The 27,354-nt window shown below is 46.9% G+C and overlaps 1 protein-coding gene and 1 long non-coding RNA gene across 3 annotated transcripts in view; one reads left to right on the top strand and one right to left on the bottom strand.

Annotated features, from left to right (window-relative positions):
* The window catches only part of LOC128762192 (nuclear receptor subfamily 6 group A member 1-A), a 66,922-nt gene extending 39,774 nt beyond the window's left edge, over positions 1–27,148 (bottom strand). Inside the window, exons 1-2 of one of the 2 annotated variants that reach the window (XM_053870234.1) lie at positions 26,845–27,148; positions 14,344–14,394 (exon numbers count right to left, since the gene is read on the bottom strand). In XM_053870234.1, the coding sequence (XP_053726209.1) occupies positions 14,344–14,394; positions 26,845–26,911 (118 nt within the window). In that variant the 5' untranslated portion in view covers positions 26,912–27,148. The remainder of the gene's footprint in view (positions 1–14,343; positions 14,395–26,844) is intronic. The other variant, XM_053870235.1, reaches the window with a different exon arrangement.
* LOC128762193 (uncharacterized) lies at positions 1,140–11,267 on the top strand. The gene is made up of 2 exons (XR_008415538.1): positions 1,140–1,481; positions 10,489–11,267. It is a non-coding gene; the product is annotated as an uncharacterized LOC128762193 (long non-coding RNA).
* Positions 27,149–27,354: the final 206 nt, after the last annotated feature.

Here is a 27,354-nt window from a genome sequence, read left to right as displayed (position 1 = left end):
TGTGTTAAGACTTCTCGACAGTGTCAGCAAGACGAAACCTTAGCATTGCACTGGAATGTGAAAGAACCACGTTCTTCCATTTGGGAGTCATTTAGTTCATGGATCGACTTCTTCTCTGTGGTTCCCCATAAGACCCCGCCTCCAAGGCTCTGATGAAGTTTGCTGTTAAATTGGCAGAAGAGCATGATTGACATGAGCCGATACACCGCAGGATTGACAGGACACCACTCCATCAAGGAGATCGTCCAAACCCCTGGTCCTGGATCTGAGCTTCAAACTGGTCCACCATCTTGCTCTGCAGCTGCTGTCACTGCTGTCAGGTGAAGACATAGTAGTTTTTGTATTAAATAGCACACGCTGTACAAGGTTTCCACACCTGAACGAGGAGTGAGGGGGCGGGAGGGTCCAACAAGCTCTTAGGGGGCAGTTCAGAAGCGTTGCGTGGCTGGAAGAGCCACGTCTGCACCATTGTGCCGCTCTATTACTTGAAGATCAATCTTAATTATGGTCTGGGCGGACACCTCTCTCGTTAAATTAAACATTCCACCTGACATTTTGTATCGAGAAAAAGACAACACAGCAATCTGTTTCAATAAATGCTGAAAATGAAAACTGGGACTTGGGGACAAAATGGAACAAGACACCTGTGAATGCTGGATTTCTCACTAAATCTAATTCCATCTAAACCTTTAAAAGAGATGGTCCTATCACGTACATTTAATCTACAAATGGAATAGTTGAGAGTTCCAAACAATATAACGAAGCCATGAAAAGGACGTCGGTTCGGGCCGCTTACTTGGGTAACGAAACCAAAAGCAGTTTTGTCAACATCAGAAAAAACTGCCTTCCATCACATCCTCTCCCCGGGTGTCACCGTGACCCCGCCCACCGCACCGTCGCTGAACAGACAGGCTTCCCACTTCTAATGGCCAGACGTGAACCAATGGCAGCCCCCTCTGCCTGTCCTCCAGCCAATGGCAGAGGCGTCTGCTTCGCACGTGACTGTGTGTCACTGTCAATCACCCGGCTCCTATATAGCAGGCAAGAAAATGTGGAGCAGTTCAATTACTTCCGCGGCGAGGCAGGCTCTCTGGAGCGTGTGTGTTTGTGTGCGAGTGCTGGGCCGGGAGGGAGGCGGGGGGAGGGGGTTGCGTGTGGTAATGTGTGTTTATAAAGACACAACGAAGGACTAAGGACAGAGGAGAGAGCGAGAGAGAGAGAGAGGGAGGAGGGAGGAGGGGGTGAGAGATTTGTTAGGCACTTGTATTTGCAAACTACTGGCTGAGTTCCCACTAGACGCAGGGAGATCAGACTGCGTGTCAGCGAGTGTGTGCGTGTGTCTGGGAGAGACCGAGCAAGACGCAAACGAACCCAGTCAACCCCGGCAACTTTCCGTCCCTCAGACAGAGAAACCCCTGGAAGCTTTTCGCCTTATACACTTGGGTCCCCGGCGAGCGGCCACTGACTTTGTTCGACTTGAGGTAAGTATCTGAACTCTTCGACCCTGCCTGAACTCTCCCACCGCATGACCCACTATTATGTGTTTGTGATAGCCCTCGCTCCTTGCGAGAACCTTTTGTCATCCGCCAAAATCGGTTTTCATCAAGTATGTGTGCGAGCAGAGGATCTGTTTGTAGCCATGTTGCCAGGGAAGGAGCGCGTGAGGCAGCCAGCCGGACCCAGTGTGTGAAAGTGTGTGCTGGGGAGGCTCGCTCTGTGGGAATGTTGGACTGCAGTTGCCAGTAGCGATGTTTGACTGGGAGGAACAGAGCCAGACAGGAGACAAAAGCGAGCCGGGCCGTCCAGACAGGGCAGGTCAGCCATTAGAGGCGGCAGTGGAGGGACAGGTCAACCAGCTGCTGCGCTGCCTGGCCCATGGGAAGGGGGGTGCGGGGGCGCCCTGAACCCCAGTGCGAAGAAGTTAACCACTCCATTTAAAATGTGCTCACCCGTAACTCTGAGAAGACCAGTGTGTGGTCGGAACAGCGGCGCTAACTGGGGGATTTCTCTCAATTACACATGAGGGGACAGACACACTGGAGGATTAAATCTCGGTAATAAAGAAGTTTTCTATTCCTCTTTATTTTCCTGCGACCCCCGCGCCCCCCCCTTCCTCCCATCCAGTCGGCAGTTGTTGGATTTCGTCTGTGTTTAGCGACAGGAAACGCTGGCCGTCCATTCTGGTGTGTTTGTGTCCAAAGCTCTTAATCCACTAAAAAAAGTCTGTGAGCTTGAGAGAGCAGCAGGAAAACATCAATCCCGGATCACAGATGAACACAGTGACAAGCCCAGTTTCACAAAAACACAGACACGCCACTCAGCTTAACAACAACAGGGGAATGAACCCGGAATGAGAGGCTCTTCTGCTGTGTGGTCTCACGACTGTTTGTGCGAGGAATGTACCTAAAGGTACCCATGGAGAGGAAACGTAAAATACCCCGACAGGTGTGTATGTGTGCGTCTTCTATGGCTGAGGGCAAAGAGAAATGCCTGCGCATGTAGGCACACGTAGAGTCTTGTTACGCAGATACACATCGGCATCCCGACTGAGTTCTAAAGCTCCACGCTTCCATTATAGAGCCAGGCCTTTAAATTGAGAACGAGAGCGCACGCATCGGTGGTCTCTGGGCCCCCAACTGTGAATGACCACGCAGGACTGTGTGTGACTGCAGTTAAACTTGAACTGCTGCTTCCAAGCATCACTTGTGGCTCAGCCCTTCATGGGTTCAGCGAGGGCAGTGGTTGTGTAAGCCGGGACACTGTGGCGTGGCCTAGTCTCGTCTCGTCTCAGCTGAGGCCGACTTTGGTACCGAGAGCAGAGCGCACCCTTCTCCATCCCTCATTCTCTCCCAGGCCTTGTGTGTACCTGGATTTGAATAGAAACCAGACAGGGATTGCCCCCCCCCCCCCACTCTCCCTCCGACTCTGTCACCACTCCCGTGCGGGACAATGAGGATTTGTTAGTGCTCAACTGCAAGCCTGCTGACACAAAGCGCGAAGCCTCACAGTCCCCGGGTCTGGAGTGGAGCAGGCTGAGGCGCAGGCGGGCAGGACACCAGCAGGGGGGCTGAGCGAGGGTGGGAGTGGGGGCAGTTTGCAGGGGTGGGATTAGCAGACAAGAGCTCCAAGTTGGGGGATGGGGTCGTCCTGAACCCAACAGGAAATTACTGCCTTTGATGAAGCAGTGGCAGATTCGCACAGGCTGAGCCGCCGCGGGCCTCTTCCCCCGGCCGTAAAAAAAAAAAAAAAAAACCTGTTCGAGCAGAAAATGTCAAAACACTTCAAGGCCCCCATGTGTCACTTCCCTTCACCTGGGATGGAGTTGTTATGTCCGCACACAGGTGCTAAGCAAACCAAACTTTGCGTTCACCCCTCCCCACCCCCACTCCGCTCCGCTCCCCGGCCTTCTCCTTCCTCCTCTTCAGACGCCAGCCCTTCACCATGTCATGGGAATCCTATTAAGCTCTCCATCTATCCGACCCATTTTCGCCCACTAAAAATCCCGGCTCACTGCAGGAACCTGCAGATGCTGACATTTATATCTGGACTGCTGCATTAATACGTCAAAACCTATTAAGGTGTGAAATTATCGTAAACATTGCACTCTAAAAGTTTGAGGCAGCGTGCAAAGAGTTCCAGAACATTCCCACTGCGCTTCACGACCGTTTCTTCAAACCGTAAAACGGAGCTCGCAAAAGAACTCCTCTGCTGACGTCGATTTCCAGATAGCAAGCTGCCTCCGTGCCGCGAGTGTGTTGGCGTTTCTGAGCGTGAAGATGATAATGTGTGCTCAGTGAATATCAGGGTCGATTAGAGAGTTTCGTCTGCTCGGGCTGCAGCAGATTAGACAGGCGAAGCAGATACAGGCCGCGGGCTGGTCGTCTGGCGCTCTGACCCACATTGCTCTGATGTGCACGTCACTTCCCATTACCCTGACAGTAGGATGGCACATCAGCTAAGTGCGGCATGTTCTGCGTACCCTTCCCGCAGGCGTGGCCACTCTTCTCCTCCGCCTCACGCTGACATACGCAAAGTGTGGCGCTAAAGAGCGCGTGATTCACGGTGAGACATAAGCAGTGGAAAACGTGTGGGCGGTGGATTCGGGACACATCTGTAGTTTGACCTTAATGTTCACGACAAACGGAGGGGGCACTTCTACCGCGATTTAAAAGTGAATCGACGCAAACTTGACTTATGTCCGGGGAGGGGGGGCCTTGCTAGCTGACCAGCAGCTGGTGCGTTTGCCGGCTGCAGGGATGATAATTGGCAGCTATGGAGTGAAAAGCGAGCTCAGCAACAGATAAGGAGTGTGTGGAAAGCTCCGTAATCAGCAAGGATTAGCAAATGATAAATCATGGGTTCGCACAAGTTAGCGCTGGGAAAGGCGCGTGGAGACGGCAGCAGAAAGTGGGAGAGAGTGGGGGGTAGAGCGCGAGAGGCAATGGTGGCAAACATGCGGATGCTTTCCGCTAATTCAAAAGCAGAAACACAATAATAGCATGGAGCAGGTCAGCAGAAGAGACAAGCTGAGAGGGGGAAATGAAAAGAGAGGAGAAATTAAAAGCTCTGCCAACACTCCAGCTAATACAATCTTCTGCCTGTCAGATTACCTCCTTTAATCCAGAAAGGTTTAACGCCTCTTAGAAATCTGAAAGAAGACATGAATTCAGCAGAGATTTCGCTCTGCACGAGGGAGAGGAGGATGGTGCCGGGGAGGAGGGTTAAGTCTGAGCAACTCTCAGAATCACTGGCCTTGACAACTCTTGCTGCACAATCGTCAAGCTGCCATGCCGAGGATCTGAAAGTGCAGCAACACTCCAATCCAGCGGCTTTTTTTTCCTCCCCCCACGTTACTCTTCTATGCTTCTGAGCTTTATCGCTCACACTCAGTCCTTTTTGGTAATACAGTAGGACAAAAGATGAGCTTAACGTTGGCTCAGGCGCACGTATTACACTCCGAGGCATTAAATACACGGTGCCCCCGCTGGTTAGAGGGCAGAAACATGCTCCCTACTGGGCCAGGGCGCAGTTGTCGGACTCAAAACAACTGTGCGTCGGAGCGTCGGGTACAAAACGGAGAGAGTCGCTGGGCACCGGCAGCGCGTGCTGTTTACAGCTCGACAGACGAAGGGCATGCGTTCTGATATCATGCTTAACTCTAATGTCAACACAGAGCTTTCGTTCCACATCTGCTCCTCTCATGTTTGCTCAGCTGGTGCTGGGTATGAAAGGCACGGTATTTTTGATTTTAAAAAGAAGGTAGCGCACGGTCAGGAAAGGGACGAGTGAGACGTGCCACCGGAAAACCCTAAAAGCCTGTCAGATTCCCTCTGACAGGCATTAGCGTGGCTGAGGCGCACGGGCAGTCACATGATTTTAGACAAGGTTGTTTTGATGATTTCATCAGGGAGATAATCCAAACCCCTTCTAATGTTGAGATTGCACGACGTCACCGTGGAGAGCTTTATCACAGTCGCAGGCTGGACTCAGTGGTCTATCAGCAGATCTGCTCGGCGGGTGCAAGGCACGGCGCGGGGCGGCTACGATGATGGCGCCGGTGGCCCAGTTCCCGGGCTGCACTGCAGTGGGTCTGTGTGTCAGAGAGCCGGTCCTTGTTCTCCGTCCCACCACTGCACTGCGTCAGCATGGCAGATTAACATTATATAACCTTCTGATTTTCTCATGGATGTTCTGGACGGCATTCTGAGGAAAAACAATGTCTCCGGAGTTGCGAAATGTTTTGACCGGATTATTAACACCCGCGGAAGTTTCATCCAAAACAAGTCAGACCTCGGGATAAAGCGTGCGAAAGATTAAGATGCAGACGTGCTTGAGGGAAATGTCATGGGTAAATCCAGATGACAACCTCAAAGAGCCCGCTTATCCCGCTTTGTTTGAGAGCCTCGCAAATTCATCAGCCCTGTGACGCGGCAACGAGGCGACAAAGCTGCAGAGAAAAGGCGGGAATGTGACATGCACTTGGGTTCTTAACATTTCTGCAGGAGTGGATAAAGCCAGGGACGGCAGAGAGATACGATCGGCGGAAACACCGGGTTCAAAGGTGTTGACAGAGAGAGAGAGACGCACGACACAAGGCGGACAAACAGAAGGATGGAGAGGTAACTGAAGTGAGGACAGTGAGATGGATTAGAGCTTGGCAGCAGGAACGGGAGTAGACTTGGCCCCAACAAGGAGGGAAAGTGAAACCCTGGAGTCTTGGCAGGAGGGTCTGTGGCACGTGGAGGCAGGCGGTGTTTCTGGAAGGGTTTGGCACTGGGCCTGCAGGAGTTCCCTGGGGCCGGCTGCCCACTCCAAGCCAAAGTTTCACTCGCTGCTAAGGCTTCAGAGTAGCCAAGGTGTTGTCCTACTTGCAAACTAAAAAGGAGAAACACTCCACTGATCCATCAGCATCTACAACGTCATGTCCTCCTCCTGACAGAACGACAGTACTGCAATGCTCTTTATTGTCATGTAGGAAGTGGCTCCTTTCACAATCAGTTCCTCAAAATCAGGCAGCATTGTTTTCCATGATCCCGCAGAACACACAGGCAGCAAGAGAAGACATTTCTGAATCATGATCAGACTGCTTCTTTTTCTTATAATCCCAAGAGTAACCTTGCGCAGAACAGTCATAGAAAAATACCACCAAATGAACAACTATCTCACAGTCAAACTTTCTTCCACAAGAAATCACGCCTCAATTCTTACAGGGTTTTTTTTAAATAAAAGGTTTCTGGAGGCCATTTATTCATGAACTAGAAAAGACTGATGTTGAAATCTGCCCATCATGCAATACCATCTCAGAAATAGATGAGTTTGATTAGTTTCCAATAACTATACACACAACACCATATATAATTCCTGTTCAACGACTACCACAGAATAACCACTCCATATATCAACTATTTCTGCTTTAGATTGTGTTGAAACCAAAACATTCTAACTCCAATAAAACTCCCTGCAATGGGAGCACTGGAAATTGAAATATAATAAGCAAATGAAAATATATGTGTATATAGAGGGGCTGAAAATAACACAGAATGATATCAGATTATTTTGTGTTGGTGTGAACCACACTGAAGTATCATCCAGCTATCAAAAAAATTCAAGTACCACAGTCCAAAGGTCACACACATGTTCAATGGAGACAGCAAACCACTCTATACAGTTTTTATACAGCATATCCCCAAGCCAATTTGGACTCACTACACATCTACCTGAACCTGCAGCGACCCATGTGACCTCCCCTCAGGAGGGCACGTTTCGAAAATCCACAAAAAATAACTTGATAAAATGACACTCTAAAGCCATGGGACCTAAGCAGAGTGCTGAGCATGGAAGTCTTGTCCCTTGTCTCTGAGGGAAGCAGCGACTTCTGCTCTCTGACCTCACTCAAGAACAAAACCACAGAAAGCTGCAACTTCTCGAACTGAACTTTCTTTACGGTTTCTGTGAAGAGTTCGACTAGCCAACAGTCAGAGGTGATGACGGTCGCAAGCATCCACGACAAGAAGATGGAGAAAGTATGAGCCTTAGCACGTCTCATCCGTAGCACAGCTGAACCCGACCTCGCCGCAGCCTCATCCCATCATTAACGTCTTAAATTAAACCGCTATTACAGACGTCCGCTCGGACTCAGAAGCCCATTTAGCTACTGGCAACCTAATTAAGCCGATATTGTGCGATTGATTAAGTTGGAGGATCAGTGGCTCGGCTAGTGAGTGAAGTGATGCTAATCTGCTCAGGAGCAACGGCTGCGATGACGGCGGGGCAGCGTGAGAGCGGCGAGGCTGCAGCCCGCCTGAAGTCGCCCTCTGGAATCTGAAGCACTCGGAGGTTCAGGTGACGTGTCGCGTCACACCCGGGAGGAGATTTGATTTCTCAATATGATATTTAGAAGAGTAAAAACTGACCACTTTACTGACAAACTAAATACACAGCAAACTTGACTAGGTTCTAAGCTCCTCCCGCCAAAAAATGTGTCACTTCACTAAACCAGCAACAGATGCTGGAAACATTGTCAACATCTCCCATTATACATTAGACACAAGCCTACAAATGTCTTGGGGGACAAAAGCTTTTGGCATCAAGCCTCCAGGAACCATGACTCTACTCTCCTCTCAACTGAACCAGAAAGTGATGTCATCAACAAGCGACATATTTGCCAGGCCGTATTCATTCATAAGGTTCATCTTTTGTTGCTGGAACTGCTTCATGTGGTGTAAGAACCTTCTTTAAAAGAGTCATTTAATGGTGAAAATCCTCGCACAAAACAGCCCAGTGATGTCATCAGAGGGCGCCAGCTCATGCTGTCCTTGTGTAACTACAGGCAAGTTCTTGCACTTGATCTGAAGTATCAAGCTCAGTAAAGACGTGACTAAAATGTGCTGTTTATATCAATTAAATTTGGAATTTCCTGTCGCAGGACTAATAAAGGAATTTTAAAATAATAACTGTAGATCATTTTAGCCAAATACAGTTGCTCCCCACGTGTCTTGCTCTCATCAACACAACAAAGACAGCGGCAAAATTCAGAATGTGGCAGGCATGGAAGACAAGGCGCACATGACTATACTTTGGGTCAATATTGACTTGAAGCAGCGACGTGCTAGCACGCCGAGTTCTGACTCTAATCTAATCTCCGACCTCTGCTTCACCCAGCACAGATTCAAACATTAAAAACCATGGCTGATGGGAGCCACTTGAAGAACGCGTGTGGTTGGTGCGCTAGGTCGCGCCAGCGAGGACTCGGGACGGCGGGAGAGAACAGTGTGTACTTCTCTGTGCGAACCCCAGGAATGTGCTGACGACGCAGAGTTCACACAAGTTCAGAATAGCACTGATGGCTGTGGCCCGTCAGAGTCGTGTCGCCGCTCACGCCGCTACTGAACAAGCTGCATTCTTTGTCAATTACGCAAACTTTCTGGAGCCATGAACAGAGACCATTCAGGAGGAGAGCAGCCGAGCTTCTGAATGGAACAACGCGAAACAGCTTCCCCTTTTAAACAAGAGAAAATCAACTTGTGTTCAACCACAATACACGTCAATATGAGCAAAAAAAGAATAAATAAATAGTCAAGTTAAGACATTAAAAACATGGAACCTAACAACACGTTTTAATGACGCTAATTTGGTTCATCTTAATTGTTCTTATTTCCTCTTAAATGAATTTGTGTTCAACTCACACAAAAGTGTTGGATTATAACCCCACAAGCCGAGTGTGAAACAGTTCTTCAGATGCACGTTTTGTGCTTTTGAAACGCGAGTCCTTCCCTCTGATCAAAGTCACAACAAAGCGTTGGCCTGGTGAACCCGAGACACGTCACAAGGAAGGCAAGACATTAGTGAGCGAGAAAAGCCTCGGTTGTGCGTCTTGGGCGCGGCGCCAGGCGGCAGCGGTGCCAAGTGGGGATCCATTGAAGTGCGAGCCAGAGAGAGCGAGAAAACTATTACTTCCCACCTTGTGAGCGAGAGAGCGAACAAAAGAAGGATTCAGCCGAGAGGAAAAGTCGGTTTCCTCTTCTTCAAAAACAGCCCCGCATTTGTTGTAAATGAGCGACTGGTGAACAGCTCCATTGAAAACAAGTGAGCTAAAGCTAAAATACTGATCCAAAAAGTGATCGTTTCCAGGTCAGCGCTCCGAGGCAGAACTCTAAATCTGCCCAGACGCCATTAAATGTTTAAAGATCCCCATTAAATTTTCATGACTTGTTGGTTATTGTGTTCAACAGCACATGAGAAATACGCTACATCCACGACACATCAACCTATGCATGATATGAAGCAAAATATTTGACATTTATTTGAATTCATTGTGTATCATCCGCCTTTTGAGTTAGCAAGTTAGCCACGTTGTAATTGTCTTTCCTTGAAATCATGAGAAAACAGAGCAGGGTTTTCGTGAGCAGCCTTTGGTGTCAAGAGTGAAGCGAATGATGGAAATAATTCATGAGTGTGTTTGAGTGGTACAGTGTGGCGCTAATCCCGCCTCGACGTGTGAGCATCCAGTGAAGTGTGTCGAACAGTGGAGCGAAGTGTGTGTCCACTCTCTGATCATTCATTATGCAGAGAGCAGAGGGATGTGTCTCTGCAACACAAGTTTCTGACGCCAAGCTAATCCTGCAGCCGGAGACCCTCCGTACCTGCGCGTCTGGGCTCTGACCTACATGAGCCAGTGACGGTGCACAACAAAGAAAAGCCTCCAGATTTGGGGAAGCAAGCGACAGACAGACAGAGGGAGCATTAATAAAACATGACTGCAGGATTTTCCAACCTCAAAGAGGCGAACACAGGAAGGCGAGCTCCCGGAGCTCACGCGCTGAGGTTCAGTTCGGGGTAATGAGAACAGCCGGCGCTAACTAGCTCGACACTGCGGTTAAAGCTGGGGGGCGCCGCCGAGCTCTCTGATACGCCTCCTTCCACGAACACGCGCCGGCGTTTGATTGTTGTCACATCTCATTCCCTTCTGTTCTGCTTTGTTTGCTGCAGGAAAGAAGAGGAAGAGGAGGACGGGGGAAGGAACGGAGGCCGCGTCGTCAACGTCTCCACCGCAAAACACATCATCGGAAACTACTGTCGGCACCACGGGCCAGAGGGGAGACACCGGACAGAGCACTTCCTGTGTCAACAACAAGGTCACGGCGTTGCCATGGGAACCAAGGTGGCCGACGGCTTTGTCTCTTCGACGATGACTGTGTAGTTACAACACAAATACAGTTACTGGCGGTGCACCCATGAATCCGACTTTATCAAGACCAGTCAAACAAAATGAAAAAACTACAGCTGTTTTTTAAAGGCTTAACGTGATTAAAGTAATATTACTACTGATCTAAATTGTACATCACAATGGGGAAGCTAAACAAAAACAAGCAGTCACAACTCATTATTTAATTTTAAAAATTAAATGGTGTTATACAGGTTGCTTCTGTGACCCAGAAAAACCTCATTTTATGAACTCACTTTTCAGCTTTCAAATGTGAAATGAAAGATAATAAATGTAAATTCAGAAAGTTACTTTTGGATGAAGTTCAGTAACACAGTAGTAACCAGATAAATCAGCATAAAAAACAAATAAATGAAAATCAGTTACAAAGCAATGAAAAAATCTATTAAATAAAAAATACTTTTTTTGAAAAGTAAAATTTTATGGCTATATTAGTTGTCAAGAATACGTTGATCAAATTGTTTGTAGCTATATTTAAAATGAAATAAATTATTCACAAAGTATTAAAAACAATAACAAAAATTAAAACATTTTTACAAGTTAAGTTTGTGTAAGTTTTAGTTGCCCCAGAAAAATCAAGTTCAGCCAGTTGGAGTCTCAAAGAACTTGATAGATGCATCTATATCAATCACACACAGGTGTGTAATGCATCACAAACCTGCAGAAGCAATGAAACACACTCGACTCAGGTGACCTCGGTGAACATTCAACGCTGTCGGTGAGTTTGAGCTCAGACCTAAACCATCGACCGTTGACTGTACCCTGCGGTCAGCCTTGGGCAGCAGCAGAGAGCAGAGGTCTCAATCTTCCTCTGGCGTTTCCTCACGTGGGCCTGCCCTCACCGGGCCATGAGCCGGACCCTAGGATGGGGTCGGTGCTACCCGGAGAGGCGCTCGACTCGGTGCGAGTGTGTGTGAACACCACCTAAGGAAAAGCTGCATCATCATGTTGGAAATCTTCCCTGAAAACAAAGCTCCATGGATTGATTCAGGCTGCAATAAACATTCATTGCTGTCGGTGGGTTCCCTGCTGAACAACTCACTGATCAATGAATGCAGACTGCGGTTCAAACACACCCAGAACTCGAGGAGAGGAATCCCCAGCAGCCCAGCGTCAGCTGAATATATCACTTCAAAACTGGACCCCTGATGTGCCGCCCTGTGTGTGTGTGTGTGTGTGTGTGTGTGTGTGTGTGTGTGTGTGTGTGTGTGTGTGTGTGTGTGTGTTCTAATTAAAAATGTGCATATCTCTACTGCAAGTGTGCTTTTTGTCTCAACAGAATTATTTCAAGTTCTGAGTCGTGACTTTGGTACAGTTAATTGTCATTTGCGACACATGTTTATCAAGAGGTCCGGTCCAAAACAGAGTGATGGGATGAAGAAACCGTCATATGGAGACCTTAACATCATTTCATTACAGGCAACGAGAAAAATAAGCAATTCATCAACCCTAAAATAATGTCCAAGTCCAGCTTCTCCTTAATCTTAACTACGATCGTGTTAATTTATCTGTATCATCTTAAACAAATGCTGCATGTTTTTTTAATCAAATTTCAAAGATATATGAAAATACATATATTTTTATTGTGTTGTTAGTACATATTATTGTTGTGATTGTTTTACGAATGAGAAAGTGAAATATTTTTCTAAATGATTACAATTTCAATGTGTGACGTCACTATAGGGGCTGATGATTGCGTCATATGACTGCACGCCTCCGCTGTTAGTCATCGCCTAACTTTTACATTTTTTATTTATGTATTTATGTACATATTTTGCGGGGGCGAGAGTGTAACTTTGTTGTTTGAAAGCACGAGTGCAGATGTTAATGCCGAAAAACAGGGAGTCGCTCGTGGCGGAGGGATACACCAACGTGGCCACACAACGCCGCTTGTTTATCCCTGTGGAGTCGCTCTTTGTCATCACACACTGTGAAGTTATAGTTAGTGACAGTGGGAACAGCGCGACCCATTTCTCCCCGACCTGGAAACACTCCGCAGGCTGACCCCCCGAGCCCCGCGCGGGGCCGCAGAGCGACTGCGAGCAGGAATCTAATGTGAACTTGTCGTCAATTATTCAGGGCTGAAATGAGAGATGCGTTATCTCGGTTTTCAACGCACTTATGATGAGTGTTCCGGAAGCGTCGCGTGCGTGTTCTTAAGCGTGAAAGATGAGCGCCTCCAACTGACTCAAGAGCGCAACAACATTGACGCGCGCAGAAGCAGATCGCACTACACGCGCGAGGTGTTCCTGAGCAGCACAGTCCGGTTGACACGAAGGAAAGTTGTGTGACGTCCTGAAGTCAACTACTTCCACACGGCGGCAGACGCCACGGGGCTCTTCTTGCACCACTACCGCCCCCTGATGGTCAAAACCACGCTGCGCAGTGTTGACACAGTGGACAGGCGAGCTCGCATGAGAATAAATTCAGTTTGAATTACACGTTTTTTTCCGGCTATAAACCCAATAAATGTATCCAAAGAGTGCGGTGTTGTCGTGTGGGGGGCCGGATCCAAATGTGTGTTCTGATCCTGTGAGTTTATTCTGCTCACAGAATAAGATGAATAAACGTTGGTAGATATCGGAGGTCGGGTTGAAACCAGCTGTTGCTAACTCAGCTATTTGGCCCCTGACCTGTTTTTTTTTGGTGACTGAATCGGGGTCTCTGAATTCCCACCCCTGTCAGAACATTTAAAAGCCTCAGCCCCCTTGACCCGGGCGTCACCCCTGGCCAGTGCAGAGCGAGGGAGAGAGATGGGGAGCGAGCGAGAGGGCCGCTGTCCCACCTCATCAGGTTTACAGCCCTATCGGCCCCATAAACCCACCACTCCTCCTGCGGCCCAAAACAATGGCAGCCTTTCTGAGTGAGCGCAGGTTGAAGAGTTCCTCCCTCCAGGTTTATAGAGGGAGCAATGAGAAGGGACGGTCACAATCAGGTCAGCGCAGTCATGGCGGGGTCAGCGCTTTCTGAACTGTGCGCGACCTCTGGCCCCTCCTCAGTGGCACCTGGCACTGGGATGGCAGCCGGGGCTGAACTTCGCCTGAACCTGGACCTTAACATTGGCCCACCTTGGCCCGGTGACAACCACCACAGATCTTGTGTGGAATTTGTTATGTCATCAATTGAACTGAACATTTTTACCAGTTTATGAGGTTTTCAGCTAAAACAAGTCATCTGAGTAAATTAGCTCAACATCGATGACAGTCTTCACACAAAGTCCATTCACTACCAGACTAAAATCAAGGAGCCCGTGCGAAGAGGACTCGCCCTCCTGATCACTTCCCACTTATTCTTCCCTTCAGCGGTGATTTTAATAAACGCCGTTATAATTGAAGTTACCACAGCCCGCCACCAGAGGGAGCCACCACTACATGGAGCGCTGACATGCATTCAATCAGTGCGTGACCCGTGCGCAATGATCGAGTCTGAAGACGTCAACAACCAAAATGGCGAACAGAGGAGGATGTGTTCGACTTGCAGGTAACCTGGTTGTTGTAACACAACCTGACACACGAACAGTAAGGTGGCGTCTGCTGTGTAGCTCTTGTACAGTACTGCAGTGTCACGATGTCATCACAGTGGAGGTCAGAGGTCGATGGAGTCAGCAAACAAGGACTCACCACTCATGCTGTCGTTCTGCTCTGAAGCCAGATTATGGTCGCCATAGAACCCTGGAAAAAAAGCATCAGATTCAATAGAAAGAAATAAACTACAGTTCAACGTATAGATACACAAACACGTATGCGTCGACAGCAGACCTGGACCAAGCGTGGCCCAGGGCCACGTGCGGCCCTTTGCCCGTATTTTCACTGCGCTCTTGAGCTCAGACTAAAACCATACAGCAGGTATGTAGTCATTTTTTAAACAATTTTCAACAGTAAATAACGCGCTTTTGTTTTAAGACTAATGTAATGTCTATTTTCTTTTCATTTACCATTTTTGTGTGTATTTCTATTTGCTCAAAATACATTGAAGGGTCATTGAAAATATACATTTTAAGTAAATAGCCTTTTTTAATAATTATTTGTAATCATTTTAAACATCAGGTTCATATATTTATATTGAAATAAAATGCAGAAAAATAATATTTTATAGGTTTAATGGCATATCTACACTTCCTAACATCCGTACTTACATTCAATCTTTCTTGGTCTAATTTGTCTTGTTGCTTGAGTATATGAAGTACACTGGGTTTTTTGTGCTCATGTTTGGTAGTCGTCTCACAACAGCCACAGTTTGTAATGTGGCCCTTTAGGAAACTCTGATCTAAGCTAAATAAACACACACAACATGTACCTTTACTGTACATGTTGTGTGTGTTTATATAGCTTAGATCATTTTAGCACAATCATTTTTGTCAGATCATCATTTCCTCTCCAACCTTTGCTCCAATTTCACCCACAGCAGAAACTCAGTGCCGGACCACTTGATAAACAGTCTGGTCATCTGACCGGCACCGGGGTCAAACTGTAACCCACAACAATCTGCTGGCTTCAGATTGGTTACCAGTTTGTGCCCAGGTTTGATGGGCTCCCATCTGTGCGGCCACTTCTCACTTACAATCCGGCCGGGCCGCTCTTCCAGTCGACTGTCAGCAGCTGGAGACCCCTGACCCGACACACGCCGGCCCCTCCCTCCCCGCTGCCCCACACAGAGCCAACAGCAGCATATGTTCTCCCTGGAGCATACACCATCAAACACAAGGCTGGGCTCACACGTGCCTCCTTCACAGACACACACAGACACCATTATATAGACACTCGATCCACACACCAACATGCCCACTCCGCCAGCTATTAAAACTCATTTTACATCATTAGAAGGAAGACATTTCAGCTCCGATGGCTTGTTCACTGGCCCACAGATGGGATTTCAACTCCCTTTTATTTGAAGTTGAGGTTCGTAGGTTATAGCCGGGGCGACTTGTAGAGAGGTTTATTCGATCCTTCATTATAGCAGTTAGCAGCAGCTCGCTTGACTTCAGTCAGTGTGGGCGGGGCTATCACTGTGCAGCAGCTCACCGGCACTTGGGAAGAGTGTGGCACAGAGAAGAAGTGAGAAGAAGTGGCACAGCGCCTTCGTTCATGATGAAGTCTCACGTGATTAAACACATTGAAACGAAGTGGATTCATCGAAACTTGGGCATGAACATGACGGTATTCAGGACGTTTTTAAAGTGGACAATTCCCAAAGAAACATCAGAACTAAATGACAGGAATACGTCCACTGTTTGCAGTGTGCATCCAGTCGGACGAATGAAGAATGAAGAGACGGACCGGCTTTTTATAGTCAACGTTTTCCCCTCTCCTGCCAGATCACATCTTGATCAGCCGTTTTCCAGGGGAAACCCTGGGAGAGAAATTCTCTCTCTTAGTCGGACTCCACTAACAGAACAATGCGGTTTCAGCTCGACTAACCTGCATGTACAGCTGGACTAGGATCGGAGGGGGCGCGTCAAGGACATCACACTGTCAATTATGATTGACTGGCTGTCAATGTCAGTGATCAGATCCTCAGTTTAATTATCAAACACCCTTTCAGTTTCATGATCACATCAACTCACCACATACCATGTGATGAGCAGAAGTGAGTACCCAAGATAGACACCCTTCTCCTCCCTGGCCAAAAAATAAAAATCACCACTGACAAAAACGACAAGCGCACAACAAAAATTAATCCAAAAAATGGTGGTTGATCAACCTATATTTTCACACATCTAAATGTAAACCTACATAAATAGTGACATAAGAAATGTCTTGCAATATAACATACATTATAACATTGCATCGCTGGCTCAAATATTAATATTGAATGGCAGGCGCCTCTTGACTCCCCTTGCTGCACAGCATAGGCGCACTTTGGCCGTCAAATAAAAGCAGACTAGTCCTCTGCACTGAAATATATATGTCCCACATTCCTCGCTGGATGCCACCATATGTTTGGGTAGCTGTTGCTCCCTAACAGCAGATATTGGATGTACGCTAAGAGGAGGCGCTATGGAACCTATGCATCAGTCCTGTCCAGGAATCCTTCTGCGGCCATAGTCCCTTACTGAGTCAAACACTGCACAGCAGATGGGCCTGGTTCCGCTTGGCCAGCGGTGAGCAACGCCAGCTTGACATCTGAGCACAGTGGCCTCTGGCTGGCAGGCTGGCAGGCCCGGGGCCAACGCGGCTCTTATCTGACCTGCGCGGCACCATCCATCACACACCGGTCCTGCAGTACCATCTCAGACCTCCAGGAAGCTTTAGTGACTAAATTGGTTTATTAAATAAATCTGAGGACAGAAAAAATGAAGGTACCAGAAGAGGCTCGACCCCGTGACGGAGCAGCGAGTGACTTCACATGAGGATGTCACACGTTGGATTGGTCATGTTGTCAGATACCAGTAGCTTCAGGAAGGCCCTTCACAGGAGGCTTGAGCGTCATGCTACATTAGCATAACAACCCCAACCTGCAGTGTGGACCGACAACGAGGTCAAGCAATATCAACACACTAAAGTCTGTGCTGGCGAGAACCTGGGGGAAATTGAGGTTTTTTGAAGGGTCCCCCGATACAGAATCAGACTGAGACCCCAGGACAACACTGAGATTCCAGCGGGTTCGTTGAAATGTAGTCAAGTGTCATTCGGAATGACAGAACTTCGCCGTAGATCGAGTATGTGTCATTCCGAGTGACATTTGACTACGACTCCTCTCCTTAAAGAAAGCTGTTAAGGATGAACAGCACCTCTCATTCTGTTGAGGCGCAGACACTTGTCATGACGCTTTACAAATTAGAAAATAACTGTGGCTTTAAAGTGAAGTTGTAGTGAAGAAAAAACATAAATATAAAAAAAAAAAACATTGGCATCATAACAGACAATTTGGCCTTTAAATTGTAGGAACTTGGTTACAAAGGGAATAAGTTTCATAAATATGGTGCCTGAAGTGAACCCCTGCACTCAGACTTCATAAAAACTACTATGGCCTGTAAGCCGAATGTAATCTACACATTCTAGTGTTTCTGGTAAATGATTATGGCAGCCACGACAGCGTTGTCTCTCTCTCAAAAAAAAACAAACAAAAAACAAAAATCAAATCATGGCAATGGCTACAGGCAACATCTCGGAGCTCACTCACTATTTCCTCCCAAAATAAAACTGAGACAGTGTGACAGGTCTCTGCAGCGCTCCAACAAAGCCAGTCGGTGGCCGGCCCACTTGTAGGGAGGTGTTCAGGGAGACACAGCAGATTGAGAGAGGTGGCATCCCATCACTCTATCAATCAATCATTCACCCACATCCTCCCCTCTCAGCACTGTAAGATGGATGAGAGGAAACCGGTGAGCACAAACATGTCATTGTTTTCACTCCTGCAGCAGGACAGAATGAATCCTGTGCTTGCTGAGGGGTCATGTCGTGGAGATCTGGGTGGGGAGGGGTTCTGTCCCCTGCAGCACACACACGCTCAAACCTGACAGTGAAGAGCTTCAGTGTGCAGGAGCAGATGGGGGTCATCACCAAGTGAGGCGTGACCACCTGGCTGAGGAAGAGCTGATGCTCAACTGCTTCACGTTTTCATTCCTAAACGTGGCTGGTTTGAACTCTGGCAACTAATGTCTAGAAGGTTCTTGTGCTGAACCTTCTTTTGTAGGCCACTCACTGAAAAACAGACCAAACACGCAACACGGCTAAAATAAGCAGGCGTTTCCTGCATCATATTTGAGCCAGTACTTAGTTAAGAAAATGATCTTGCAAACCCTCCCTGGTCACACTGGTCCTCCTAATGTCAACCTTCCTCACACCCATGAATCACACACGTCTTCCTAACTTTTATTTTGCACCTGGAAAGCCTTCAGCTACTGCCTGAAAGTGGAGTTGATCCAACACTCGGGATCGTTATTGGCTGCCGATGCAGATCGGATGGCGTCGGGTTTAGTCACAAGATCAGACCGACGCAGCTCTCACCTGCGACCTGCTGGTTTCTCACCACGGAAAAAAGTTTTTTCATATATATGCGTGATTAAAAAGCTAGTGCTTATATTGTCATAAATCCACCAAAATTTCCCTCTTGGCTTCCTTGTTGGTGTCTGGCTACATTAATTGAGAGGATATCCTACATGCCGAGCTAATATGAGCAGAGGTGAGTTTACGCTGCTGAATTATTCTCACTCTCCGGATCTCGCTGCAGAGTGGCAAGACAGTGAAGGAACTCTGGCTCTGGCTCTGGCTCCACCGGCTGCTCTGCCGTCATCCCTTTAACCTCCAAACCTGACCGTTGACCCTGCCGTGTAACACAGCACAGCACAATGTGGACTGTGTCTTCCCTGCTGCCTCCGGCCGACACAGATGCTCCTCTGCGAGGACGCTGCGCTCAAGTTCACTGGGCGAGCTGAATCTCAGTCCAGCCTCACCGGAACAGCCACACATCCCATCAAATCCAGCCAATACTGGCAATTCCATGGGTTCATGGTCCTGTTTATTTACTTAAAAGAAATCGCATTTTAATTGTGATATCGACCGGCTGAGCCACTGGTGCACTCCTGCTTCAAGGTTTCTGTATTTTGTAAATTAAGTGGTGTTTGTCCTAACTAAATTCCCTATGAAGAGCCAACCTTCAACTTCAACTCCCTGTTTATTCCCATTAATTCCCTTGAATATCAATGATAATTACCTGGAATTTTGCATCCCTAATCACAACAAACGGCTGCTGAATAAATGACACTAACTTTAGATAAAAAATGAATATTAGCTTTAGCGCTATTTACTGAAGAAGACTCACTCTTCAAGGCAAGATCATGCTCTCCTTAACCAAAGCTCCATGCTAGCGTGACGCAGCCAAGCGCGGAATGAAAAAAAGTCTTTAAGCAACGGGACTAAAGTGACACAGAACAAAAGCACAACAGCAACATGCTTTGTTCCAACCCCCATTACCCGACAACCAAATGTTTATTCCACAATAACAAGGTGTCACTTCAGATGCTGAAGCTAATAAAGCCTCGCTGGCTTTTTTACATAGCAATGATAACTAGCATGAAGGTGTGGGCGTGACAGATGCAGATGTTAAAGGCAGTTAAAAACAACAGCATGATGTTAGGCTAGCTTGCAGCAGATGGAGGCACCTCGTAAACAAACGTCAACAATAACACGCTGCTTCCTTGAAGCAAGCCTGTATTCCTGACATCGCTGATAACAGCAGCTCAGGAATCATGCTTGTACATTTGAGAAGAAAAAAAAAAAGAGCGAGCCAGCAGGTAAGACTTGAAAAGTGGGGTTCACTTGTCGTCCATTTTTATGTCCACTTCCACTGAATATAAGCAAAGATTGGACAGCAAATACTTGTTTGTGGTCCAGCATAGTGGCGCATACTTAAGAGTTTTTCAAGGTTACGCTTCTCATTGAAATTACATTGTTAGTAAACAAGAAGTGAGAAGGCAGCAAGAGTTAGAAGCACACTCTGATAGGCATGTCACGTTGAGCTAATGAATCTATGTCCGTCTAATCCCGAAGGCGTCCCCACGGAGGGTCACTCTGTGGTCAACAGGGTGGGGGCTCCTTCACCATGGCCTGACACGCTCAAAGGAGCAACTTCCCTTTCATCATACCGGAGGTCAGCGTTTTACTGCCGCCGAGAGCGGGGGAGCGCACTGCACTGTGCAAACTCAACCATCTGATAATGATCTTACAAAACGGAGCCGACACTTTCCAGTCAAGTCGGCCACGTCGCGTAGATGTGGCTGCCTGAAGGGAGTCAAACTATCTGTCAATTCATGAGTGAGCAGCGATGAAAGTGAGCCGATTACTGCTGCCTTTCCTGGTCGCTTTGGGTCATGGAGCCTCTCAGGACCATTTTCTTTTGAAACCAATTCCAAGTTTCACAGTACAAGAGCGCCACACAAGTCACATAAAAGCATGACTAAGGCCAGTGTTAATTTTGTCACACATTTTTCAGTTTGGTGTTAATCTTTTGACAAAGTTAATTCATAGTCACATTTAGTCATTCACATATCGTTTTTGTTACTAACTGTAACTTTTGTTACTGTGACTAAAAGTCACACCACTTTTGTCTGGTTTTAGTAAAAAGAAAGCTTGATGCATTTCATCCAAGTTTTAGTCCAAACATTTTACTCATTCCTTTCATTCCAGAGATTCTTATTGCTTGAATAAACTGAATGAATGAATCCTCAATGCAGCTTTGCTCTTATTGGTTCAATTGTGGACTCAACATGTTTTATATTTATTAAAAAGATCGAATTTTGAAAATGGTGTTAAATGATACAAACTGAACAGTGAGACTTACGTAGCTGAGCATCAACAGGTTTAAAGAAAAATACTAACTTAAATGCAGGTTTACGCCAGGATTTGTTTTGAACCCTCCTCAAATAAATAAACACCAAAAACAGTAGTTTTCAATCCTGAGAAATAAATCTGGCTCCAGCCGTCTTCAGGCAGTCCGCCTCTCGCGACTCTCTAACTGTTTGCCTCACACACCCACAATTTGGCCCCAAAATAAAACTGACTGAGATGCTACAAACAATTTTCTGCAGTGAAGCTGGTCAGTCAACGTTCCTTCTTCTATGTTGTTTAAGAAAACAGAGATGCAGCGCCACTTACAGGACTGGCTGGTGTACTACATCGCCTAAAGTTAAAATTGAATATAGACGCAAAAACAAAAGGGATGCACCCAAGTACCTACTGTTGCGAGTTTCCCGCAGACAGTGTGAGAATAAACATACACATTGGCATTGTATTCTTCCATGAAACACATGACTGAAGTTTATCGATTGGTCGCTTCAGCCCGGAGTACAACACATCTTGCAGCTGCACTTATGATGAAAAAGCTTTATGTCACAGTGAACTATTGACATCAATTATTGACAAGGTCATCTGGTCTCCTATGGCTCTCTCCCCCAGACCTCTGACAAGCAGCTTATATTCTTCACTCGCCATCATTGCTCTTTATTTTGCAAATGGTGTCGGAGTTGTGTTACGTGTGTGTTACAGTTCATTGGGAAGGCTAGAGGGCGCCCTATTTTACCCACCTTCATCCGCTCTCCCTGTCCGTTATCGCCTACTCCTCTGGCAGGATTCCGAGCAGCAGCGGTTCTACTTTGGGACCATCCTTCTACTGCTGATCAGGGCCTTCGAGATGGGGAGCGACGCGAGCCCCCCACCTTCAAGCAGGTGCGCCGCCCAGCTATGGGATTTGTTTTACTGAGCTGATTATAGAGCCAAGTTTCACAAATGCAGCACATCACAGAAGAAGCCAAAAGGGGAAAAAAATCTTTTTCCCACCAGGCAGAGAGACACGAGCACGGAGTAATTAGCACGGAGGCGGTCTTCACAGTGTGTTTAGCATGGCCCTGTTAAAAGGGTCAATGCGAACATCGCTGTGTGTTTTTGCTATTGGCTGAGAAATAACAACAGTTGTTTATTGAGCACTGAAGATGGAGCAAAGACACAAACAAGCCGCGGTAAAAGCAGGGGTCCTCCACAGTGTGGGCCCTCAGCTGCTCTTTACAACCCTGAACAACTGTACCTCACTCGGCCTCCTCAAGTCACATCAAGTTCAGAGCTTTACAGCGGCCCATAAACCGGCCCAAATTCAAACTCAAACAGGAGCCGTTCCCAGCCTTGGGATGAGTCCGACAGCACAAGTGTGTCACACAAGCCTCTGCATCACCTGGAGAGTTAGATTCACACACGAGCAGCAGCGAGTCCCGAGGGCACGGCTGTGGCACACTGCCGTCCCACACCACTGCGTCATGGATCAAGTGGAGGTTGTAAATACTTGGCTGGGTTACCTGGAGGTCAGCGGAGAACAGGCCATTAATGCTTCAAGAGCAACATTGCGGTGACCCTGGTCACCGTTCCCATAGAGCTGGCCGCCTCCTCCCCCGCCTGTCCATCACTGAGCGCACAACAACACGCACACAGCTGCAGGAGCAGCTCCACACAACTGTTGCTGTGGAAAGATCTGAATGAGCTCATCATCACTCAATTGTTATCATCTCAGCGCAACATCGGTTCTCAGGCAGAAATAAATCACTTCCAATGCCACACTCTCGCAGCGTCAGACCACATCCTTTCCTCCCTTTCATCCCTGCATTCCTTCCCTCACGCCCTCTCTTACTATTCACTTGCCCATCTCTACCATTCTATCCTCCATCTCCCGCGCCCTTCACTCTTCTACCCATCCCCACGGTTCCTTTCCTCCCTCGTTTGTTCGTGTGCTCCCTTCGCTCCCTTCCTTCTTGGCATTCTCAAACAAGCAACCACGCTGTGCACCACATTCTCCTCACCCTGTTTCAGGCATGTCTCAATCATTGGTTACAGACAGACACATGTGACAGTGGCAGCACTGCCACCGGATCACACCTCTTGATTGACCTAGGATTCTACCAGTAAAGAAACTGCTTGCAAAGACACAAGGAGATGTAATTCGATTTCAACAGCCCTCATTGTAGAGCCCACCAATAAATTGACATGTTAAAGCCCCAGCGGTCATGTGACCAGTGACCCTGCTCAGCTATATGGGCTGCTAGGCAACAGCTGCATCAGGTTGAAGGACAGTGACATGTTTACATGCATGGAATAGTCCGACTAAGGTGGGAGCCAAGAGTGCAGCCTTTCTCCTGATGCACAACCAGCATAGAGTGACTGGTGCCATCAATTGTTTTTTTTTCACTTGAAAACTCTCAAATTGCAAACTGCTGACTAATTCTTTTGTTTTCAGTTTAGGGTTGCAACAACTAGTCGATATACTCGAGTATAATGGACTATTAAATTAATCTCCAACGGCTCATGTCATGACATCATCAGACTCCCACGCGTGTGAACACTCAAGTCTTTCTTTAATAACGATTAACAACAGCACAGATTAGTCAAGAGTGTTTGTCAACCTGTGGACAATACATGCCGACTCTTCATTACTCAACTATTCAGTCAAAATAGTCGTCACCACTTCGGTTTGAAGTCCATTCCAGTTATTTCTCACGCGTTGAACTAGTCATTTCATGTCTGCGGAGATCCATCAATGCTTTTATTGCTTCAGGATAAAAGCAAATTATTCAGTGACAATTTTGCTGTCACCAATTTTTACTTACTTACTTACTTACTTACTTACTTTCATGCGCGGAGCTGTCCCAGCATGGTGTGGAGAGTGCTTCATTTTTACTTTAAGTGGGTTATTTTTCTATTATTTCACCATGGGCTTACTGCTTGTCAAATGTAGAAACACGTTGGGGTCCACATGCGGCCTTCAGCCTGTATTTATGCAGCCCTCATGAGCAAAACTATGTGGCTTTTAGTACTGTTTTCATACAGCAATAATTGTAATTGTAATTGTATTTCTTTATTTCCCAATTTATATCAGACTCTTCCAATGGTAATGCACAATTAAGGTGATTTGCAACCCTCAAACATTCATTTAAAATGTATTACCGATTTTAATACCTAGGAAACAATGCGACATATTTTTCATCTATAGTTTCCAAGATATACACCACTTAAAAAGAGTGTCCTATATTTGATTTTTACTGAGAATCGTATAAATAAAATGCATGTAAAAATCTTAGAACATTGTTTACAGTGATGAAAGCTTCAGGAAGGTTGCCATACTTGTATATATATGATCTTGCTTTTGACAAGTAATGAGGACCAGAAAACTGGACTATTAGAAGGTGGATGGAGTCCTAATCCACAGACGACATCTCTGCTACATGTGACTTCTCTACTTCATATAACGCATAGGTTTTCTTGTCACAACAACAACAAATTGTAGCTGGTTGCTTCAGATGGATCCTGAGGAATATATAGGGAGTGCCATTGCATTTCAACATATTTTGATTTAACTATATGAGCAGTGTACTGGTCAACACTAAACTTCATCAAGTCAACTTTTACATAATACTGATCATAAGATGGCTGAATAATGTCAATCGGTACACTGCTTTTTTCGGGAGATATATGATTTATTGCTTTGCTTTGATCGGTAATTAAAAAGTAAATTACATTTTTAAATAATTTTTTTTAATGGCTGAAGACAACATTAACTGAGCTTTCATATGAACAGATATTTTTATGAACATCTTGTGAGTAAAAATGTTCCTTGCTAAAATAATGTAGATATTACAATGTGATAAATAAACAATGGGATCTGCAGACAAAGACAAAAAAAAAAGAAACAAAAGTCTTGGTCATGTGACCAGGTCAATGGAGCTGCAGCTCTGCTGAGTCACCCTTCAGAGACAACATGGTGGGTCGTATGCAGCCACACTCTAATGTACTCCAGTTGGCTTATCACTGTGGTATCAGAGCATCGTGGGGGGTGATGAGCGGGGAGGCGGGGGTTAGCATTCTGTCAGCATACCCCCGCACCCAGCGGCCCACCCCCGCTCCTTCACCTTCTCCCGGAACATCTGTTTAACCCGACTTGAGTGCTGACACGCTGTTTCTCCAGCGGGCCTCCAGCTCCTCCCAATATTTCAATATCCCCTTCTGATCCATCTTCCCATCACATTACTTTATCAAGCACCAAGGAGGGAGGTCTTCAATACAAATTGGGTTTCTTCCTTAAATTTGGTTATCTCAAGAGGGAGAGGGAGGGGGGGTTGCGGGAGGAGGGTTAAGCTCCTTTTGTCTTGAGGAACAATGTGAGGTGATGGAAAAAAGGCCTTAAGCAGTCAACACCTTCTCACAAAACCTGCAGCAAATTATCAACATGGGTACAAAAAGAAGACGCCACCGCCGGTGGACCTGATGTCACCGGGCTGCGGCGACCCTAGTGTTCGAGACGCCGCCAACATTTTGACACAAGAACTTGACATAAATGGAGCAAAATGAGTTCCAGTTGATACATATTAAATAAACGCCAGCCGGGCCTTTTTACAGCAACCACAGTCCGTGAATAGTGCCATCTTCAGCAAGTCTGCAGAGATCTATCGTTAATTCTCCATTTGTTGAGTAACTAAAACAATGACTGCATTTACTTTTATAAGAATCACATTTAAAGCCTTTTTTTCCAATTAATATATTGAGCTTAATTTGTACATTTTGCAGTAAATCACATTTTATAAAATAAACTGTGCTAACTGAGCTTTTTTTTCCAAGAGTTTGTCCTTTCTATCAAGATCATTTTTGCCGTCAGCATTAAAATCTAACCAAAAAACAGTCTTCCTTCACCCGACAGATAATTATTTAACGAGGATTTCTTTTTAAAATAAATCCTGTTTTAACAGCACTTTGTTTTATTAAACTGTTAGCTCTATAAATTACAAAACAGCAGTCCAACAACCGAAACAATTACTTTAGCTCTAAAAATGTAATTTGTTTATGGCTGAATCATTTCTGGTTGGGCTTAATTTTTATTTATTATTTAGATTTTTCCACTAATATTTTCAAGTATATTTTAATGACATTGTATTAATAGAAATGGAAAATAGAAATATGCCAGGCCCCCACAAAAGGTCACTGATATACGTTCTTTACCTGCTCTGAGTGACAATTTATCGAGTCATAATTCATGTCACGATTGCAAATATAAGACTTCATGTCAAGATGCAGTGGTTTTGCTCAAATCTGGAACGTAAACGTACAGTGGAGGCTTTGCGGAATTGAATGAAGCCTTGATCGATCAAGGTTCAGTTGCCAGCGCGGAGGCCGTGCGCGCAGCATCTCCGCTCGTCATGGCAATAAACGGCGGCCCGCTGTAAAGCGCCCACACCGCCATTCTTCCTCCGACCCCGGATTCAGGGTCCACGGGGTCCGGGGGGCTTCCTCCAAGTTCAAAAGTTCACCTTTTACGATGGGACTCGGGCTGACAGGCTGCCACCAAATAAAAACATTCCGAGCCCTGTTCCCAGCAATCGAGCGCGCGCGTGCCCGAGCACACACACACACTCAGAGCACAAAACACACACTTGAGGTTCGAGCCGAGACCAAGCGCGGACGTGATGGCCAGTCTCTAGTGCGCATGTGTGAGCAGGTACTGTACCTGAAGGAGGCGAGGGAAGCTAATAACCCGACACTAGCTAACACCCCGGCGTGTCCGCGTGCGTGTGTGTCTGTGGGTTAACGTGGTGCGGTATGAGTGCAGGTGTGAGTGCGGTGATGACCAGCGACAGGGAGCGGTGGTCCTACCGTTGACCGACTTGGCGCTGCTTCTCTCCGAGAACTCGAACCCGCTCGTCCGTTTCTCCACCTCCATCCTCCCGCGCGCGCGCTGACTCGCTCCGACAGGTCGCTGCTGAGGATGACAGTGAGGGTGTCGCGTGCGTGGAGAGCGTCGCCCAGGCTGCGTCGTCCCCGTCCTCCCGGCTCGCAGTGTCACAGCTCGGACCACTGTTCCATGCTGTTGGGCTCAAGTGTCGCCTGCAGCAGCGCTGGTCCACACCCCCAGATCTGCTGCGTTCAATGGCCGTAGGAAAGATTGCTACTCAACATCAACACCGACTTCCACGCGCGCCCCATGGCGAGACATACACGGCAGTTGAGAGCTTTTCCCTCCATTACACAAGGCCTGTTTGTTCCCCCTTCAAATCCACCCATCATTTCTTCGTTTTTACAATAAACCAGAGCTACGCAAAGGGACCTAATATACACAACTCCGACTCTCAGCGCGGGGTCCTGAAGGCAGCATAGGTTGAGGCT

The sequence above is a fragment of the Synchiropus splendidus genome, chromosome 7, assembly GCF_027744825.2.
Source record: "Synchiropus splendidus isolate RoL2022-P1 chromosome 7, RoL_Sspl_1.0, whole genome shotgun sequence".
In the NCBI taxonomy this organism is placed as follows: domain Eukaryota; kingdom Metazoa; phylum Chordata; class Actinopteri; order Syngnathiformes; family Callionymidae; genus Synchiropus; species Synchiropus splendidus.
Note: the sequence above shows the minus strand (reverse complement) of the source record. Positions and strands in the feature narration are given on the sequence as shown.